The 21,323-nt window shown below is 46.3% G+C and overlaps 2 protein-coding genes across 2 annotated transcripts; both read right to left on the bottom strand.

The window, feature by feature from the left end:
* Window positions 1-763: 763 nt before the first annotated feature.
* Window positions 764-2,672, bottom strand: LOC145653860 (heat shock 70 kDa protein-like). Its single transcript, XM_081708442.1, has one exon. It carries the CDS (start codon window positions 2,670-2,672, stop codon window positions 906-908), a length of 1,767 nt encoding a protein of 588 aa, XP_081564568.1. The 3' UTR covers window positions 764-905.
* Window positions 2,673-18,293: 15,621 nt separating this feature from the next.
* Window positions 18,294-20,046, bottom strand: LOC145653830 (heat shock 70 kDa protein-like). The gene has a single exon (XM_081708184.1). It carries the CDS (start codon window positions 19,996-19,998, stop codon window positions 18,436-18,438), a length of 1,563 nt encoding a protein of 520 aa, XP_081564310.1. The 5' UTR covers window positions 19,999-20,046; the 3' UTR covers window positions 18,294-18,435.
* Window positions 20,047-21,323: the final 1,277 nt, after the last annotated feature.

Raw genomic sequence — 21,323 nt, 5'->3', positions numbered from 1 at the left:
AAGCAGTGGATGACAGTAGTTACCTTGGTCATGATCATCATCTGCATGGCCACAGTTGGACCACACAATGTCCACATTACAGTTTGGCTCTGGTGGATTCCAGGTGCAGTCTGCACTTTCTGTCTCAGATGCAATACGTGTTCTGTTTGGGCATCTTTACATTATTATTATACTTTACATACAAAATATAACAGAATCCAGTATTATTTATTATCTTTTATATACGGTGAATATAAAGTTTTTCCTTCTTTTTATATTGTATATTGTACAGCAGAAACCACACATACACATGCACCCCTGTAACTATAGTGATTAGTAAATCATGCCTTCTAGCACTGATGAAACAAAAAAGGGGTCAATTATGAAAAAAAAAAAAGGTATATAATTTAATGTGATGTGAGCTTCACATATAGTGCTGCTGAGTATTTGTAGGACTAACACACCATTTCAGTTTAATTACATTTATTTAATTAGATTTCAGGAGCTCAAAAAGCTAAAAATGTTTTTTATGTTTCCTTAGTTTTTCTTCTTAATATATTTATTTTCATAAGAAAGATTACATTATGGACTGTCAAGACCACAAATTTAAGCCATTTTGTCCAGATCATTTTATTAACAATAAATATCAAAATATATTTAGATGAATATTTACAACACCGTAATATTTACCTTTTTGTAAAATGTTTCACTGGAAAAACATTGTAATGACAAATCTCACATATTGATAGTGTTACAAGGTTCTAAACGTTATTAATGCACTAGCAATGACAAAAGATGCTATTGTCCACATCAGCTAATTCTCCACATGCTGTGAAGCACAACTGAACAATACAGGCAACAACATTTTCTTCAGGAGAAACTAATTCAAAAAGAGCACTCTGAGTCCATACAAGAAGTTCACGTCCCTAATCGACCTCTTCAATAGTGGGCCCCTGGGTGCCGGCCCCTGAGCGGGCACGGGCCTGAGCTCCACAGCTTCCAGCTGGCATCCCTCCATGGTACAGTTTGGCGATGATGGGGTTGCACACCTTCTCCAGCTCCTTCAACTGATGTACGTACTCCTCCTTTTCAGCCAGCTGGTTGTTCTCCAGCCACATGATGGCTTGGTTGCACCTCTCAATGACTTTCTTCTTGTCACCCTCACTGATGTTGTTCTTCAAGTTCTCATCTTCCACACTGTTCTTCATGTTAAAGGCATAGGACTCCAGAGTGTTCTTAGCAGCAATCTTCTCTCTCTGCAGGTCATCCTCTGCCTTATATTTGTCTGCAACCTGCACCATCCTCTCAATCTCCTCCTTGCTCAGCCTGCCCTTATCGTTGGTGATGGTGATCTTGTTCACTTTGCCAGTGCTTTTGTCCACTGCCGACACATTCAAAATGCCATTGGCGTCAATGTCAAAGGTCACCTCAATCTGAGGGACTCCTCGAGGTGCAGGTGGGAGGCCCGTCAGCTCAAACTTCCCCAGCAGGTTGTTGTCTTTTGTCATGGCTCTTTCACCTTCGTAAACCTGGATCAGAACACCGGGCTGGTTGTCTGCATATGTGCTGAAGATCTGGGTCTGCTTGGTGGGGATGGTGGTGTTGCCATTGATGAGAGCGGTCATGACTCCACCTGCGGTCTCCATGCCCAGAGACAGCGGGGCCACATTCAGCAGCAACAGGTCCTGGACATTTCCAGATGTGTCGCCCATTAAGATGGCAGCCTGAACTGCGGCACCGGAAGCCACTGCCTCATCTGGATTGATGCTTTTGTTCAACTCTTTGCCGTTGAAGAAAGGCTGCAAAAGTTTCTGGATTTTGGGGATTTTCGTAGCACCTCCAACCAAGACAATGTCATGGATCTGGGATTTGTCCATTTTGGCATCTCTAAGGGCTTTCTCCACAGGATTCAGTGTTCCCCTGAACAGGTCAGAGCACAGCTCCTCAAAACGTGCTCTGGTAACAGAAGTGTAGAAGTCAATGCCCTCATACAGGGAGTCGATCTCAATGCTTGCCTGAGAGCTGGAGGACAGGGTTCTCTTGGCCCTCTCACAGGCTGTGCGCAATCTCCTCAGTGCACGCTTGTTCTGGCTGATGTCCTTCTTGCACTTCCTCTTAAACTCCTCCACAAAATGGTTGACCAGGCAGTTGTCAAAGTCCTCCCCACCCAGGTGTGTGTCTCCTGCTGTTGCTTTCACCTCAAAGATGCCATCTTCAATAGTCAGGATGGACACATCGAACGTACCCCCTCCTAAGTCAAAGATCAGCACATTGCGCTCTCCCTGCTTGCCTTTGTCCAGGCCGTAGGCGATCGCTGCAGCTGTGGGCTCATTGATTATCCTTAGGACGTTCAGCCCAGCAATCGCACCAGCAAATTTGGTTGCTTGCCTCTGAGAGTCATTGAAGTAGGCAGGTACAGTAATAACAGCGTTGGTTACCTTCTGACCCAGGTAGGCCTCTGCAGTTTCCTTCATTTTCACCAGGACCATGGAGGAGATCTCTTCAGGGTAAAAGGACTTCTTCTCTCCTTTGTACTCAACTTGCCCTGTTAAAGCCGTTGGTTTACTCCTCCTCGCTCGTGCGTTAGTTACCTGTCCGTGAACGCTGTGTCTTCCACGAGCTGCCGCTCGCGCTTTATATTCAAGCAGGTAACGCCCCCGTTCACCTCGCGACAGTTCTAGAGGTTTCTCCATTGCGCGAGCTCACCAACCGCGAGTCAGCCGGCGACGCCGCCAGTCCAACTGTAGACTACTGATGTCTCTGAGACCGAATTAGTCTGTAGAAATGAAACAAAGATCCAGGATGGTCTGAAAGGGGACAATACCAACAAATAACCAAACAAGTTGGAAAATGGGAAAGCGGAACCACATAGGCTATGTAAATGATTATAAATAAATGTTTTACTTCATCATAAAATTACTTCAGTCATTCCGGGCCAACGTAACGTTTCCTATTTCCCCACATTTAAGGACTGCTGTATATGTTATATTGTTCAATAAATCTGTATACAAAAGGTATTCATTAAACGTGTTTTTACTTAGATTAGTTTCAGTAGGACATTCGAGTAAAAGCAACAGAAAAAACGTGGTCCGTCCAGAACTTTCCCCCGCTGTGGTCTTGCGTCAGTGGTGGGCGTGGCCGCATCAGCTTGCTTTATTCTAATTGGTCTGATTCGCACGAGCGTTGGAGAAACAACGAGAAATGTCAGGAAGTGAAGGGAGAGCGGTGTGGCCGGGAAGTTCATAAAATCAGAGGATTAATAAAACTGCGAGAGGGAACATGTGGATGCAGTGATCGAATACTCTGGGTCATTAGAGAGGGAAACACATTCACATGGCAAGCAGGAGACAAAACCAAAACAAAGACACGTGGCCATGGCAACGCGAAGGGTTGGTCTTCAGCCCGCCCTTCGCCATGGCCTGCCACTCCCTACGCTGAAGATGGAAATCACTGGACTGTATAAATTCTTATTGATAAATATTTATTATTCAGTACAGACACTACCTGAGATTTTCAGATCATTCCAAGGGGTTCCTACTTTTGCTAGGCCACATGCGCTTGAATACCTGACATACGGAACTGTTATGAGTTGCTCATAACAGAAAGAGGAAGAATGAAAAGCAATTTTGCTTTTTGATTTTAAAGAAGCGAAACTATCCCTTAGCTTATTTTGACTCAGTAATATGCCATAATTACATATGTGAATTCGTCAAAGACGAATTATTTGGGTTTCTATGTGCTTATATAGTTGATATGCTCTGTACTTGTGAGGTAGACGGTGGGCAGTTTATCTCGTATGCTGATCCCGCTCTCGTTTTGGAACGGGAACAAGGCCCCTGAACGTCACTAACTTTGTGGACCTGGTGAGGAAAACAAATACTAATTGTGACTTTTTTCATTCCCAATTTTTGGGGAAAAAAGACCTAAAACACTGGCATACACCTACATGATCTTACCTGACCTCACTAACGAAACCTTTTCTCCTAAGGGGATTTGGCACGAAATGACCCAAAGTTACCTGCCTCAGATGTTGAAGGCTGCTCATTGTCCTCCTCGGGACTGCTTAGATATACATCTTCCGTCTCATGGAGCATGCCAGCATCTTACATATCTATGGCGTTAACCTTTACTGAATTCCTCAAAGAAATCAGAATTTCACATTAAGTAGCTTAGCTATTTCTTACCTATAACTAGGTTAGCTAGTTAGCAGTAGCTAGATATCAACACCGTCAGACGTGTCAGTTATCGGTTTTACAGCATTTGTCATGAACATATCAGAGAGTGTTGATGCTGATCCTGATACCGTTAGTGAGGGTAAGTAGCTAACATTAGCTATGTTTGGTAAGTTGATGTTTAGCCAAACAGTAGCAAGCTAGCTAACTGAACTGTCTGGTACGTGTCATGAGATTGATGATGTGTCCTTAGGTAGCAGATCTTGACACCGGTTGAGGAATCAAAGCCGATTTTGTTTAGTGTGTTCCACTAGTCAGATAACTAGCTAGCTAACTAAATGGATGAGGAAAGCAGTAATTTGTGTGAGGGAGTGTTGTTGGTTATGTGAACATTACTGATTATATTTGAGTAAACTCAACCCTTTACCTCTCTCTCTCTCTCTGTGTGTGTGTGTGGGCTACTGGGACTGTGTAATAACTTTGCCTACGTGGTTATGCTGAGTGCTGCCCAAGACATTTTAAAACAACAGGAATCTCAGAACACAACAGTGCGTGCAAATTATAGGTCTGTATATGCTTGTCTGCCTGTATTACAGTGTGCCTAGTTGCCTGCAGAAAAATGATCTTGTCACACAATTACAATAAATAATTTAATTTGCCAGAATAAAATTAATAAATGGCATCTAAAATTTCTCATACTGAATGCCTACCTCAGTGTGGCTATCTGTACAGGAAATGCACTGAAGCACTTTTGTAAGCTGTTCTGGAAAAGAGCCATCTGATAAATGCCATAAATGCTGATGAAGTTGCCTGGTAGCAGAGGGTACATGCTGAGTTGGCTGAGTGTGTTGCCCTGTGTATTTTGTAGACTCCAGCACCAGGTCTGCAGCAAACAAAGAGTGGAAACAGCAGCAACTCGAGTCGCTATGACTGCAACCCTGTGTCAACTGCAGTAAGTCTCTCGCATGCACAGAAACGAATGATGCATCCTGTATGTGTCCCATACCCTGATAGTTTTATCAACACACTGTCATTACATGTGCTAGTTATTTTCTTTTTTTGAACTGTGCCATGATGCAAGTTAATTGGCTTATTGTAAAGATGTGTTGGTATGCTTACAGACCTATTATTGTGTCTGTTCTGTCATATGCTATAATTCTTCTCTCTGTCTTCAGGCGGTCCTTCTGGCTGACATCATACCCACTCTACTAATCAAGCTAACAGCACTGTGTTTCTTACAAAAATGGTTTATGGGTACTGGCTACAAATATGTAGTATGAAAGGTCACAGTTTGAATTAGGAACACAAGTCTGACTGCCTAACATCAGTACCAGGGTGTAGATTTTCAGGGCCAAAAATGGGCCAAAAAAGATTTAACTGACTCTGAAAAGTCAAAAATTGCAAAAAGTGTTTCAGAGGGATGTAGCACTCTTAAAATTGCTAAGCTGTTGGGGCGTGATCACAGAACCCTCAAAGGTTTTGTTGCAAATAGTCAACAGGGTCGCAAGAAACGTGTTGAGAAAAAAAGACGGAAATTAACTGCCAAAGATTTGAGAAGAATCAAAAGTGCAGCGACCAGGAACCAATTATCCTCCAGTGCTGTCATATTCCAGAACTGCAACCTATCTGGAGTGCCCAGAAGTACAAGGTGTTCAGTACTCAGAGATATGGCCAAAGTAAGGAAGGCTGAAACCTGACCACCACTGAACAAGACATATAAGGTGAAATGTTCTTGTCATCACTGACAACCAGTTCTTGTCATCACTGACACATTTAAGAAGGCTAAATTAAAAGTCATGGTGTTGTTCCAAATGCATAACTGCTTCCATACAGCAGAAACCACACATGCACATGCACCCCTGTAACTAGTCATTAGTAAATCATGACTCTTGTAGCACTGAAGAAGCATAAAGGCGGTCAATTAATTAAAAAAACAAACAAACAAACAAAAAAAAACCATATATTTAATATGACGTGAGCTTCACATATACTGCTGCTGAGTATATGTGAAGAGAGGCAGGATTGGCGGGTGGGGCTTGTCATAAATGATTTTGAGCTGTTTCATTCTAAATAGTTTAGAAGAGTGCAGATCTGCAAACTCCATCACAGTTTGGGCATCTGAAAATTACATGGACCATAAATATTTTTTATATTGTAAATCTGTGTAGTTTTATCCATCTTGCAACTTTTATTTCACTGTTTATATTGTACACTCAATTTGATCAGGTTTTATGTTCTATGATTTTATTATCCAGTGCATTACCATTATGTTTGTACTGTTTTTTATCTTGTGTGTACTATTTTGTTCTGAAGTTTTGAAAAGCCCTATACAACTAAAGTTTACTTATTATTATTATTATTATTATTAATAGTAGTAGTAGTACTAGTAGTAGTAGTAGTACAATCAAACAGTTTAGTTTAATGGTTTAGTTGGCTTTATTGAAGCTTCATGTTTTAATTCAGGCCACATGATCATAGTGATCTGAGTGTAGTCCTCTTCCTCCTCTTCATCTGTGATGGGCACAGTGATGCCAATCTGTCCATCCTCATCTAATATGGATGAAAGTAGAGGATGGTTGCACAGCGTCCATTTTCATTTAGTCAAAGAAATAACCTGATAAGCCTGCCTGCATGGCATTAATGTTACTCTAATGCAGCATATTTACCTGGGGAACAGGACATCCTGCGTGACTGAGCTCAGCGATGGCAGGCTTGGGAGTTCCGCAAGCAGGCAGGCAAGGAGGGAGAGAGGCTGGGGAGACAGGCAGGCAGGCAAGGAGGAAGGCTGGGGAGGCAGACAGACAGGCATGCAGGGAAAGAGGGAGGGAGGTAGGAATGGAGGGAGGAAGGCTGCAGAGGCAGGCAGGCATGCAAGCGGGGAGGGAGGGAAGCTGGGGAGGCAGGTAGGCAGGAACTGAGGGAGGCCGAGGAGGCACAGAGGGAGGCTAAAGAGGCATACAGGCAAGCAAGCGGGGGGGGAGTGAGGGAGGCAGGGGAGGAAGGGAGGCCATCAGGGAGAGAGGGAGGGAAGCTGGGGAGGGAGGAAGGCTGGGAGGCAAGCATGTAGGGAGGGAGTGAGAGAGGCTGGGGTGGGAGTGCGGCAGGCAGGGAGGCCAGCAGGGAGAGAGGGAGGGAGACTGGGAAGCTGGCAGGGATAGAGGGAGGAAGGCTAGGGAGGCAGGGGAGGAAGGGAGGCCAGCAGGCAGGCAAGAAGGCAAGCAGGTAGGGAGGGAGTGAGAGAGGCTGGGGTGGGAGTGCGGCAGGCAGGCAGACAGGGTGGGAGGGAAGGCTGGGGTGGTAGGAAGAGAAGGATGCTGGGGATACATGCAGCCAGACAAGCAACATGTGACCCGTACTCCAGGGGAAGGCTGGGAATACATGCGGCTGGACAATTAGAATGGAGACCCAGACTCCGGGTGGAGGCCGGGTATAACCAGAGCTGGACGATTTGAATAGAGACCCAGACTCCAGGGAGAGACTGGGGATACATGCAGCTGGACAAGCAGCATGGACTCCCAGACTCTGGGTGGAGGCTGGGGATACATACGGCCAGAATGTTTGAATGGAGACCCAGACTCCAAGGAGACCCTGGGGATGCATGCGGCTGAATGAGCAGCATGGAGACCCAGATTCCAGATGGAGGCTGGGGATACATACAGCCAGAGGATTTGAATTGAGACCCAGACTCCTGGTGGAGGCTGGGGACACCCGGAGCTGGAAGATTTGAATAGAGACCCAGACTCCAGGAAGACAGTGTCAATACATGCGACTGGACAAGCAGCATGGAGACACCGACTCCGCATGGAGCCTGGGGATACATACGGCCAGAGTATTTGAATAGACACACAGACTCTGGGGAGACTCTGTGGATACATGTGGCTGGACGAGCAGCATGGAGACCCAGAATCCGCGCGGAGGTTCATGATACATGCTGTTCATTTGGCCAAATCTAACCCCAGTCTTCCTCCCTTGCTCTTTCCCTACCCTCCCTCCCTCACTGCCTGCCTTTCTCCTTCACTCCCCAGCTCCCCTCCCTCCTTGCCTATCTGTCTGCATGCCTGCCTCCCCATACTTCCTCCCTCCCTCCCTTCCTGTCTCCTGCCTCCTTCCCTCCCTTTCTTTCTCTCTGCCTGCCTCCCTCCCTGCCTGCCTGACACAGTGAAGCATTCACCCTTGCCACGCTCACTCTCCATCGTTACGCAGAAAACATGACGAAGCTTTCAGCTGGGGGCTGACGATGAGTCTTGAAGCTGGCTGGAGCAACAGTCTGTCCATCCTTGTCTAAAATGGATGAAAGTAGAGGATGTTTGCACAATGTTTATTTTCATTTAGTCAGAGAAATAACTTGATAAGCCTGCCTACATTGTGTTAATGTTACTCTAATGCAGCATATTTACCTGGGGAACGGGACGTCCTGCGTGACTGAGCTCAGCGATGGCAGGCTTGGGAGGTCCGCATGCAGGCAGGCAAGGAGGGAGAGAGGCTGGGGAGGCAGGTAGGGATAGAGGGAGTGGGGCTGGGGAGGCAGACAGATAGGCAGGCAGGGAAAGAGGGAGGAAAGTTGGAATGGAGGGAGGAAGGCTGCAGAGGCAGGCAGGCATGCAAGCAGGCAGGTAGGCTGGAACTGAGGGAGGCCGAGGAGGCAGAGAGGGAGGCTAAAGAGGCATACAGGCAAGCAAGCAGGGGAGGAGTGAGGGAGGCAGGGGAGGAAGGGAGGCCATCAGAGAGAGAAGGAGGGAGGCTGGGGAGGCAAACAGGTAGGGAGGGAGGGAGAGAGGCTGGGGTGGGAGTGCGGCAAGCAGGGAGGACAGTAGGGAGAGAGGGAGGGAGGCTGAGGAGGGAGCAAGGGAGGCTGGGAAGCTGGCAGGGAAAGAGGGAGGAAGGCTGGGGAGGAAAGCAGGCAAGTAGGCAGGAACTGAGGGAGGCCGAGGAGGCAGAGAGGGAGGCTGGAGAGGCATACAGGCAAGCAAGCAGGGAGGGAGTGAGGGAGGCAGGGGAGGAAGGGAGGCCATCAGGGAGAGAAGGAGGGAGGCTGGGGAGGCAAGCAGGTAGGGAGGGAGTTAGAGAGGCTGGGGTGGGAGTGCGGCAAGCAGGGAGGCCAGTAGGGAGAGACGGAGGGAGGCTGAGGAGGGAGGGAGGGAGGCTGGGAAGCTGGCGTGGAAAGAGGGAGGAAGGCTGGGGAGGCAAGCAGGCAGGTAGGCAGGAACTGAGGGAGGCCGAGGAGGCAGAGAGGGAGGCTGGAGAGACATACAGGCAAGCAAGCAGGGAGGGAGTGAGGGAGGCAGGGGAGGAAGGGAGGCCAGCAGGCAGGCAAGAAGGCAAGCAGCTAGGGAGGGAGTGAGAGAGGCTGGGGTGGGAGTGCGGCAGGCAGGCAGACAGGGTGGGAGGGAAGGCTGGGGTGGTAGGAAGAGAAGGATGCTGGGGATACATGCAGCCAGACAAGCAACATGTGACCCGTACTCCAGGGGAAGGCTGGGAATACATGCGGCTGGACAATTAGAATGGAGACCCAGACTCCGGGTGGAGGCCGGGTATAACCAGAGCTGGACGATTTGAATAGAGACCCAGACTCCAGGGAGAGACTGGGGATACATGCAGCTGGACAAGCAGCATGGAGTCCCAGACTCTGGGTGGAGGCTGGGGATACATACGGCCAGAATGTTTGAATGGAGACCCAGACTCCAAGGAGACCCTGGGGATGCATGCGGCTGGATGAGCAGCATGGAGACCCAGATTCCAGATGGAGGCTGGGGATACATACAGCCAGAGGATGTGAATTGAGACCCAGACTCCTGGTGGAGGCTGGGGACACCCGGAGCTGGAAGATTTGAATAGAGACCCAGACTCCAGGGAGACAGTGTCAATACATGCAACTGGACAAGCAGCATGGAGACTCAGACTCCGGATGGAGCCTGGGGATACATACGGCCAGAGTATTTGAATAGACACCCAGACTCTGGGGAGCCTATGTGGATACATGCGGCCAGACGAGCAGCATGGACACCCAGACTCCTCGCGGAGGTTCATGATACATGCTGTTCATCTGGCCACATCTAACCCCAGTCTACCTCCCTTCCTCTTTCCCCACCCTCCCTCCCTCACTGCCTGCCTGCCTTTCTCCTTCACTCCCCAGCTCCCCTCCCTCCTTGCCTATCTGTCTGCATGCCTGCCTCCCCATCCTTCCTCCCTCCCTCCCTCCGTTCCTCCCTGCCTGCCTGACACAGCGAAGCATTCACCCTTGCCACGCTCACTCTCCATCGTTCTGCAGAAAACATGAGACGGAGCTTTCAGCTGGGGGCTGACGATGAGTCTTGAAGCTGGCTGGAGCAACAGTCTGTCCATCCTTGTCTAATATGGATGAAAGTAGAGGATGTTTGCACGGTGTTCATTTTCGTTTAGTCAGAGAAATAAGTTGATAAGCCTGCCTACATTGTGTTAATGTTACTCTAATGCAGCATATTTACCTGGGGAACGGGACGTCCTGCTTGACTGAGCTCAGCGATGGCAGGGTTTGGAGGTCCGTAACCAGGCAGGCAAGGAGGGAGAGAGGCTGGGGAGACAGGCAGGCAGGGAAGGAGGAAGGCGGGTGAGGCAGGCAGGCATGCATGCATGCATGGAGGGAGGGAGGGAGGCTGGGGAGGCAAGCAGGCAGGCAGGCAGGAAGTAAGTAAGGAAGGCCGAGGAGGCAGGGCAAGAGGGAGGGACGCAAGCAAGCAGGGATGGAGTGAGGGAGGCTAGGGACGAAGAGAGGCCAGCAGCGAGAGAGGGAGGGAGGCTGGGGACGCAAGCAGGCAGGCAAGAAGGCAAGCAGGTAGGGAGGGAGTGAGAGAGGCTGGGGCGGGAGTGAGGCAGGCAGGCAGACAGGGTGGGAGGGAAGGCTGGGGTGGTAGGAAGAGAGGGAGGCTGGGGATACATGCAGCCAGAGAAGCAACATGTGACCTATACTCCAGCGGATGGCTGGGAATACATGCGGCCAGACAATTGGAATGGAAACCCAGACTCCAGGGAGAGGCTGTGGATACATACAGCCAGAGGATTGGAATGGAGACCCAGACTCCAGGGAGACCCTGGTGATGCATGCGGCTGGATGAGCAGCATGGAGACGCAGACTCCAGATGGAGGCTGGGGATACATATGGCCAGAGGATATGAATGGAGACCCAGACTCCTGGTGGAGGCTGGGGACATGCGGAGCTGGAGGATTTCAATAGAGACCCAGACTCCAGGGAGACAGTGTCGATACATGCGGCTGGACAAGCAGCATGGAGACCCAGACTCCGGATGGAGGCTGGGGATACATACAGCCAGAGGATTTGAATGGAGACCCAGACTCCTGGTGGAGGCTGGGGACACCTGGAGCTGGAAGATTTGAATAGAGACCCAGACTCCAGGGAGACAGTGTCAATACATGTGACTGGACAAGTAGCATGGAGACCCAGACTCCGCGCGGAGGTTCATGATACATGCTGTTCATTTGGCCACATCTAACCCCAGTCTACCTCCCTTCCTCTTTCCCCACCCTCCCTCCCTCACTGCCTGCCTGCCTTTCTCCTTCACTCCCCAGCTCCCCTCCCTCCTTGCCTATCTGTCTGAATACCTGCCTTCCCATCCTTCCTCCCTCCATCCCTCCCTTCTTTCCTGTCTGCCTGCCTCCTTAGACTCCCTCCCTCATTTTCTGCCTGCCTCCCTCCCTGTCTGCCTGCCTGGCACATTGATGTGTTCGCCCTTGCCGCACGCTCACTCCCCGTTGTTGTGCAGCAAACATGAGACGGAGCTTTCAGCTTGGGGCTGACGATAAGTTTTGAAGCTGGCTGGAGCAACAGTCTGTCCATCTTCGTCTAATATGGATGAAAGTAAAGGATGTTTGACCCACTGTCAGAAAAGCATTGCTAAAAACAAGTGTTTATCTCGGCGTCGTATAATTGTGATGGATTGGACAATTTGGAACTGGTTCCCGATTCCCGTCACTTTGCTTCATGATTGAAAACGTTGATTGTGTGTTGAAAACAGATGGGGTTTTTTATATAAGTGGCTGTGAATAGATTTGCTTTTGCTATTAAAGTGTGTTCTTCCTAACATCATACCTTCTCAGATTCACTATTAATTTGAGTTGTCTCTTGTTTATAGTCTCAGACTGCTACTTATGTATCTTACACAAAATTGAATGTTTCCCATTGCAAAGCCAAGACTATTCTGACATATTAAAGGAAGCGTTATTAAAATGACTTCATTCTGGTTACCATGGTATTAAGACTGGAACGCTTTGAGAATACCAACTCCGGACAGATAAACAGAAAACCTATAGTAGAGATGATGCATAAAATGACTGCTTGATGAAAATAGATATTTACTCTCATGTGCAGGAGAAGCTGCCGCATCTCTCGCCTCCTTCAGTGTCTGCTGCTCCTCCCTCGTCTTCCTCGGCCACTTTCCCGGCGTCCCCTCATCCGCTGCCTTGTGGTGTCCCAGGTGGAAAAGGAATACTCACACTGCGATGTGGGGGGTTGGTGCCGATGTCTACTCTATACGTAAAAGGATGGATTCTGTTTCAACGAAAATCCGTGTCAGTTTAAAACCAGGGTAACATGGTAAACCACAAAGTTAGTTTTCAGCTCATGAGGCACAGCTTTGGAAATACCCGAGACAAATGCCAATAATTACCAATATCTGAGCTGCGTGATTTTATCCCCAACACTTCTTAAAATTGTATTAAGAAAATATAAGTATTTCCTTACAAGCTTGATTTCGCGTCAATTGTAACATATAATTCGATGAAGAAGTTGTTTTGGTCTATAAATCTAATCGCATTATCTTCTTAATGACAATCGGAACACGTTCGCGCTAATATTTTGTTGACACAATGACGAAATAATACACGCTTGTTTCACCAAGACCAGTCGCGATGCACGCGCCCATTTAACAGGCGTAATAATGACCGTTGCTAAGCAACCTGCGCTGCTACGTAGCAAAATTGCTACTCGTACTAACTGTGGCAAGATAGTTCGCTGTTTCCTACTAGATTACCAAGTATAGAGCAAAACAAAACCCACCGACAGTGAAATACATAAATCAATCGAATTACATAGTTCATATAAACCACACTGACCTCTAAACAAAGCAGTGTAACAACAACGGTTACCTCGGTTACCAATTTGCTCCTAAGTCTCTGAATCAGGCCTGCGTTGTTATAGCTAGACATCAGAAGAACTGCAACGATGTCTGCATCGCAGCCACCCTGCTATTGCAACGTTTAAAACTGTTCCCAAAGACGCTGCCTATGAAATCTGAACATACACCTGTTCCCGTCTAGGCGTAAATTTTACGGCCGGTCCTGTGGAAAATTTAGCTTGTGACCGGTGGATAAAACCTTACACTAGCAGTTAGCCAGTCGAAAAGATCAGATACGATCAGAACGGAGTCGGGCGGTTTGCCTTTATCGTGTGCTGTGTTGCTTTACGCCCTGTAATCTCCACCTCGCTGGGTGAACGGCTTATCCGTAAATAAGGTCAAGTAGCATACCGTCTATCCACAGATAAGAATTAATGGAAGAAATTAATTAGCTAACAGTATCTATGTAAATGTATGTATACACACCAACGGTGAAAGTTCCTGCCTCAAATCGGACACGTTTCAAAGCTTTAAAACTTGTCTCGTGAAATGACCGTATTTATACCTTTTTGTAGCCACATAGTGATGTCACAACGATGTGACGTCATAATGGACCGTGCCATTAGGCCTAGCGCTTTATTAGTAGGACTCTACTAATTTCAGAAGAAAATCAGTTAATTTCACTGACCTGTTTTATCAAAAATATTTCACGAATTTTAGGATACAAATTAATTTGCTACATTTCACGGAATGTATTAAATAACACTTCACAAGCTTCATGGTAGGATAGTCACTTAGTCTCACTAGGCCTGCCATCCTAAGATAATTGCCTTTGTCTGAGTGGTAAGCACTGAACATCAGGAGACGTTGTTGGGCTTCATTCCTTCTCACTGAGAATTCGTGGATAGGCAGCCCCGTACTGACTTTAGTTTAGCCTGGAACCGTAAATAACTTCCAAAACATAACAGCGATGTTTGTAAAGCAACGTTTTTTAAAACCAGAATCAGGAATGTTCATGAAAAAGAAACCCACATCAGCAATCAAAAGGAGAAATAGTGCAGGTCATTTCCCAGTTACTTTTGTTTTCTTTTACTCTGCTCTGTAGGCTTCAGCATAAATCCTTAGGAGGCCTCTTTGACAGGCCTCTAGGCGCCTCAGTCAAAGGCCTCTAGAGGACTCAGTCCTTGGTTCAAGGATGAACAGCCCGGCCAAGTGTTTGCTACCTGCTATTGTTGTTCTTGTGCCTTGGACTGTACTCGTGTTTTTTCACTTTTGACTCATACATTTGCCCCTGTTTCCTCTGCGTTCATTCTGGTTTTGACCCTGTTTTTGCCTTTGGACCTTGATTTTTGGCCGTACCCTGTTTTGTGCTCCTTTTGTTAAAACCCCTTACCTGCATATGGATCCTTCTCACCACTCTGAGCCTCATTTATTACATTAATATAAGCTGCTTGCTTTCATTTTAGTTGCTTTGTTTGATTTGCTAAGAACATGATGCTCAGATATCACCTCACATCACTTCTCTGTATGTTTTCTTAGACCTATTTAATTTCTGGCTTTTTTTGAACTATTTGTTTAGCATTGTCATTGTAGTGTTGAGTCTCCCAATACATGTAGGCTAGCTTACTAATACTAAGTTCCTCACTGCACCTAACACTTTCCTAATGATGATGAGACTAGAAAGAACTGAAATGGTCTTAGAATCATTAAGTCACATAGCCTATGTTTTGCTGTATACTAAAACATTTCTACTGACAATGAAGTATAATAGTTATTGTAACAGATCTTAGTGTAATAGTGTAACATTGGGTGCTAAGAGTTGTTTGTTGTTTGCATTATTCAAACAACTTGGCACACAAACATCTGGTGCATGCAAATGTCACCAACTGCTAGATGATTCCAGAAAGCACTAGAGAACAGTCTAATATACTGAGTGCTGTTCAAGAATCTGGAATGGCCGATGAACAGTTAATGGTTATAAAATGTTATAAACCCACTGATGAACAATTAATACTTATAAAATGTTATAAACCCACTGATGAACAATTAATGGTTATACATGTTATGTGTTCTGCAGATTAACAAAAAATGTCAAATGCTAATCAGAAATGCCTAGCACAACAAATTTCTATTATGAGAGAGACCAAAAGAGCATGTGGGCTCCCAGGAGACATAGTTCCTGTCTGAAAAGAGAATGAAGCCAATCTTCATGGACCCGGGGCCAGATCTTTAAAGGGAAGTCATCACCCCCCTTTTCCACAGTCTGCACCTGTGGACACAAACCCATGGGCACCCATGTGCTGGTACATGTAACAGCAAATGAAATCTAGAAATAACAACAAAATGTCTTACCCAAAAGAAGCCCCCAATGAAATATTTTTTGTTTAGGCATGCAGAATGTTCAGTGTAACCTATACCTGGTTTCTCTGACATAGGTTCCTTTTCCATCTTTTGTATGGTAAAGCATCAGTATCTCATCACTATTCACTGATCAAGCTCATCACTGCTGTCCTCCTCTTCATCTTCATCGGTGCCACCCCAACAGTCTCTCCTACTCAGAGCTCAAAGTAGGCCGGTACTCACTGGTACGCAGGACCGGCACGTCTACATTTTATTATTTGGCTTTTTTTTCTTTTTTTTGCGTAACAGCACTTCTCTAGCTGATGTTCATGTGTTCCTGTTCTCTCTACAATTCTATTACAGGACAAGTAACATTAATGCTGGACAAGAAACGGAACCTTAATGCTAGTCTACGTGATGTTAATGAGAAATAATGATGTTGGCTTGGCTCCAAAAGGGCACATACAGTCAGGCACTGACACAACAGAGCTTCAACCAGAACTAGTATTAAATATATGCGGGGACCTGGCCACCACCCTGGGCCAGCCAACCCACCCAGGCTCAGGCAAGGACCCAACCCAAACAAGGCCATTACTTTTTGGCTGTCTCTTCTTTTGTGTATCTCCACAGACTGCACACCAGTGTTGTTTATCTACAGTTCACATATCATCCCAGCCATTCAACAGATGATGCAATTGCTCCAACTCTTCCTCTGACCCTTATCCATCTGAACAAAAAGACACATACGTTAGAATGCTGTTCTGACTGGGAAATCCCCATCAGTCTGGATCAGGATCAATGTCTCCAGCACCACTACACTGAACACTGTTACCCATAGTGTTGTGTGCTCAGTCCACTGTTGTTCACTTTGCTGACCCAAAACTGCAGCGATGCACAGCTTGAACCACGTCATCAAGTTCACTGATGACAAGACTGTGGGGGGTCTCATCAGCGGGATGATGAGTCAGCATACAGAGAGGAAGTGCAGTGGCAAAGTCAAGAAACTGTCTCTGAATGTGGAAAAAACTAAAGAGATGGTGGATGACTTTAGGAAAGTACATGGTGATCAATCTCCAGTCAATATCAATATCCAGTCAATATCAATATCAGCTCCTTTGTGGAAATCATCACAAGCACCAAGTTCATTGGTGTCCACCTAGCAGAGAACCTCACCTGGACCCTCAAAACCAGCTCCATAGCCAAGAAAACCCAGCAGTAATTCCTACTTCTAGCTCATCCCCCTACCACTATCCTCACCATGTTCTACAATAGAGCGCATCCTGAGCAGCTGCTTCACTACTTGGTTTGGGAATTGCTCTGTCTCAGATGGCAAAACCCCGAGGAGAATAGAATGAACAGCCGAAAAGGTCCTCAGGGTCTCTCTCCCCTCCATCATGGACATTTACAACACACGCTGATTTCTCAATGCTACCAGCATTATAGATGAGCCCACACATCACTCATACAAACTCTGTTAGTCTCAGAATAGGTACAAAACATGTGGGTGTTTTCAGCCATACTGTGCAACAGTTTCTTCCCCCCTGCCATCAGAATTCTCAACTCCCAGAGACTTACAACAAATATTGGATTCCGTTTAACAATACTGTGTTCTGAAATGAGTGTATTGGCTGTTACCTCAGTGACTGCTGTATGCTGTACGCATATCTATTAAAATGCCATAGTATTGTGCACTGGTTTGCTGACTTCGAGTTGGCTTTATCTTGGTTTGAAGTTTCCAATTTCAAGGGGCACAGAGGAAGTGGCCTGTTGCTTGTATACTGTATCCTAGGATCTTGAGCATAACTATAGCAGTGGTATATACCAGTTTGTTGGTTTCAGTTATACAGGTTGTTGGTATTGTGCTTATTGCTGCATTTACATCTGCAAGCATACTGTCTGATGGTAGCTTACCACCAAGTTAGGTGAGCCTCAAGCAGTGGATGACAGTAGTTACCTTGGTCATGATCATCATCTGCATGGCCACAGTTGGACCACACAATGTCCACATTACAGTTTGGCTCTGGTGGATTCCAGGTGCAGTCTGCACTTTCTGTCTCAGATGCAATACGTGTTCTGTTTGGGCATCTTTACATTATTATTATACTTTACATACAAAATATAACAGAATCCAGTATTATTTATTATCTTTTATATACGGTGAATATAAAGTTTTTCCTTCTTTTTATATTGTATATTGTACAGCAGAAACCGCACATACACATGCACCCCTGTAACTATAGTGATTAGTAAATCATGCCTTCTAGCACTGATGAAACAAAAAAGGGGTCAATTATGAAAAAAAAAAAAAGGTATATAATTTAATGTGATGTGAGCTTCACATATAGTGCTGCTGAGTATTTGTAGGACTAACACACCATTTCAGTTTAATTACATTTATTTAATTAGATTTCAGGAGCTCAAAAAGCTAAAAATGTTTTTTATGTTTCCTTAGTTTTTCTTCTTAATATATTTATTTTCATAAGAAAGATTACATTATGGACTGTCAAGACCACAAATTTAAGCCATTTTGTCCAGATCATTTTATTAACAATAAATATCAAAATATATTTAGATGAATATTTACAACACCGTAATATTTACCTTTTTGTAAAATGTTTCACTGGAAAAACATTGTAATGACAAATCTCACATATTGATAGTGTTACAAGGTTCTAAACGTTATTAATGCACTAGCAATGACAAAAGATGCTATTGTCCACATCAGCTAATTCTCCACATGCTGTGAAGCACAACTGAACAATACAGGCAACAACATTTTCTTCAGGAGAAACTAATTCAAAAAGAGCACTCTGAGTCCATACAAGAAGTTCACGTCCCTAATCGACCTCTTCAATAGTGGGCCCCTGGGTGCCGGCCCCTGAGCGGGCACGGGCCTGAGCTCCACAGCTTCCAGCTGGCATCCCTCCATGGTACAGTTTGGCGATGATGGGGTTGCACACCTTCTCCAGCTCCTTCAACTGATGTACGTACTCCTCCTTTTCAGCCAGCTGGTTGTTCTCCAGCCACATGATGGCTTGGTTGCACCTCTCAATGACTTTCTTCTTGTCATCCTCACTGATGTTGTTCTTCAAGTTCTCATCTTCCACACTGTTCTTCATGTTAAAGGCATAGGACTCCAGAGTGTTCTTAGCAGCAATCTTCTCTCTCTGCAGGTCATCCTCTGCCTTATATTTGTCTGCAACCTGCACCATCCTCTCAATCTCCTCCTTGCTCAGCCTGCCCTTATCATTGGTGATGGTGATCTTGTTCACTTTGCCAGTGCTTTTGTCCACTGCCGACACATTCAAAATGCCATTGGCGTCAATGTCAAAGGTCACCTCAATCTGAGGGACTCCTCGAGGTGCAGGTGGGAGGCCCGTCAGCTGAAACTTCCCCAGCAGGTTGTTGTCTTTTGTCATGGCTCTTTCACCTTCGTAAACCTGGATCAGAACACCGGGCTGGTTGTCTGCATATGTGCTGAAGATCTGGGTCTGCTTGGTGGGGATGGTGGTGTTGCCATTGATGAGAGCGGTCATGACTCCACCTGCGGTCTCCATGCCCAGAGACAGCGGGGCCACATTCAGCAGCAACAGGTCCTGGACATTTCCAGATGTGTCGCCCATTAAGATGGCAGCCTGAACTGCGGCACCGGAAGCCACTGCCTCATCTGGATTGATGCTTTTGTTCAACTCTTTGCCGTTGAAGAAAGGCTGCAAAAGTTTCTGGATTTTGGGGATTCTCGTAGCACCTCCAACCAAGACAATGTCATGGATCTGGGATTTGTCCATTTTGGCATCTCTAAGGGCTTTCTCCACAGGATTCAGTGTTCCCCTGAACAGGTCAGAGCACAGCTCCTCAAAACGTGCTCTGGTAACAGAAGTGTAGAAGTCAATGCCCTCATACAGGGAGTCGATCTCGATGCTTGCCTGAGAGCTGGAGGACAGGGTTCTCTTGGCCCTCTCACAGGCTGTGCGCAATCTCCTCAGTGCACGCTTGTTCTGGCTGATGTCCTTCTTGCACTTCCTCTTAAACTCCTCCACAAAATGGTTGACCAGGCAGTTGTCAAAGTCCTCCCCACCCAGGTGTGTGTCTCCTGCTGTTGCTTTCACCTCAAAGATGCCATCTTCAATAGTCAGGATGGACACATCGAACGTACCCCCTCCTAAGTCAAAGATCAGCACATTGCGCTCTCCCTGCTTGCCTTTGTCCAGGCCGTAGGCGATCGCTGCAGCTGTGGGCTCATTGATTATCCTTAGGACGTTCAGCCCAGCAATCGCACCAGCAAATTTGGTTGCTTGCCTCTGAGAGTCATTGAAGTAGGCAGGTACAGTAATAACAGCGTTGGTTACCTTCTGACCCAGGTAGGCCTCTGCAGTTTCCTTCATTTTCACCAGGACCATGGAGGAGATCTCTTCAGGGTAAAAGGACTTCTTCTCTCCTTTGTACTCAACTTGCCCTGTTAAAGCCGTTGGTTTACTCCTCCTCGCTCGTGCGTTAGTTACCTGTCCGTGAACGCTGTGTCTTCCACGAGCTGCCGCTCGCGCTTTATATTCAAGCAGGTAACGCCCCCGTTCACCTCGCGACAGTTCTAGAGGTTTCTCCATTGCGCGAGCTCACCAACCGCGAGTCAGCCAGCGACGCCGCCAGTCCAACTGTAGACTACTGATGTCTCTGAGACCGAATTAGTCCGTAGAAATGAAACAAAGATCCAGGATGGTCTGAAAGGGGACAATACCAACAAATAACCAAACAAGTTGGAAAATGGGAAAGCGGAACCACATAGGCTATGTAAATGACTATAAATAAATGTTTTACTTTATCATAAAATTACTTCAGTCATTCCGGGCCAACGTAACGTTTCCTATTTCCCCACATTTAAGGACTGCTGTATATGTTATATTGTTCAATAAATCTGTATACAAAAGGTATTCATTAAACGTGTTTTTAATTAGATTAGTTTCAGTAGGACATTCGAGTAAAAGCAACAGAAAAAACGTGGTCCGTCCAGAACTTTCCCCCGCTGTGGTCTTGCGTCAGTGGTGGGCGTGGCCGCATCAGCTTGCTTTATTCTAATTGGTCTGATTCGCACGAGCGTTGGAGAAACAACGAGAAATGTCAGGAAGTGAAGGGAGAGCGGTGTGGCCGGGAAGTTCATAAAATCAGAGGATTAATAAAACTGCGAGAGGGAACATGTGGATGCAGTGATCGAATACTCTGGGTCATTAGAGAGGGAAACACATTCACATGGCAAGCAGGAGACAAAACCAAAACAAAGACACGTGGCCATGGCAACGCGAAGGGTTGGTCTTCAGCCCGCCCTTCGCCATGGCCCGCCACTCCCTACGCTGAAGATGGAAATCACTGGACTGTATAAATTCTTATTGATAAATATTTATTATTCAGTACAGACACTACCTGAGATTTTCAGATCATTCCAAGGGGTTCCTACTTTTGCTAGGCCACATGCGCTTGAATACCTGACATACGGAACTGTTATGAGTTGCTCATAACAGAAAGAGGAAGAATGAAAAGCAATTTTGCTTTTTGATTTTAAAGAAGCGAAACTATCCCTTAGCTTATTTTGACTCAGTAATATGCCATAATTACATATGTGAATTCGTCAAAGACGAATTATTTGGGTTTCTATGTGCTTATATAGTTGATATGCTCTGTACTTGTGAGGTAGACGGTGGGCAGTTTATCTCGTATGCTGATCCCGCTCTCG

Source organism: Electrophorus electricus, chromosome 3 (assembly GCF_041902795.1).
Source record: "Electrophorus electricus isolate QZ-2024a chromosome 3, ASM4190279v1, whole genome shotgun sequence".
Classification (NCBI taxonomy): domain Eukaryota; kingdom Metazoa; phylum Chordata; class Actinopteri; order Gymnotiformes; family Gymnotidae; genus Electrophorus; species Electrophorus electricus.
This window is presented reverse-complemented; position numbering and strand designations above follow the sequence as displayed.

What these genes read in the sequence shown, in the direction of transcription:
- LOC145653830 (XM_081708184.1), bottom strand. Translation starts at nt 19,998, where the DNA reads ATGGTCCTGGTGAAAATGAAGGAAACTGCAGAGGCCTACCTGGGTCAG.
- LOC145653860 (XM_081708442.1), bottom strand. Translation starts at nt 2,672, where the DNA reads ATGGAGAAACCTCTAGAACTGTCGCGAGGTGAACGGGGGCGTTACCTG.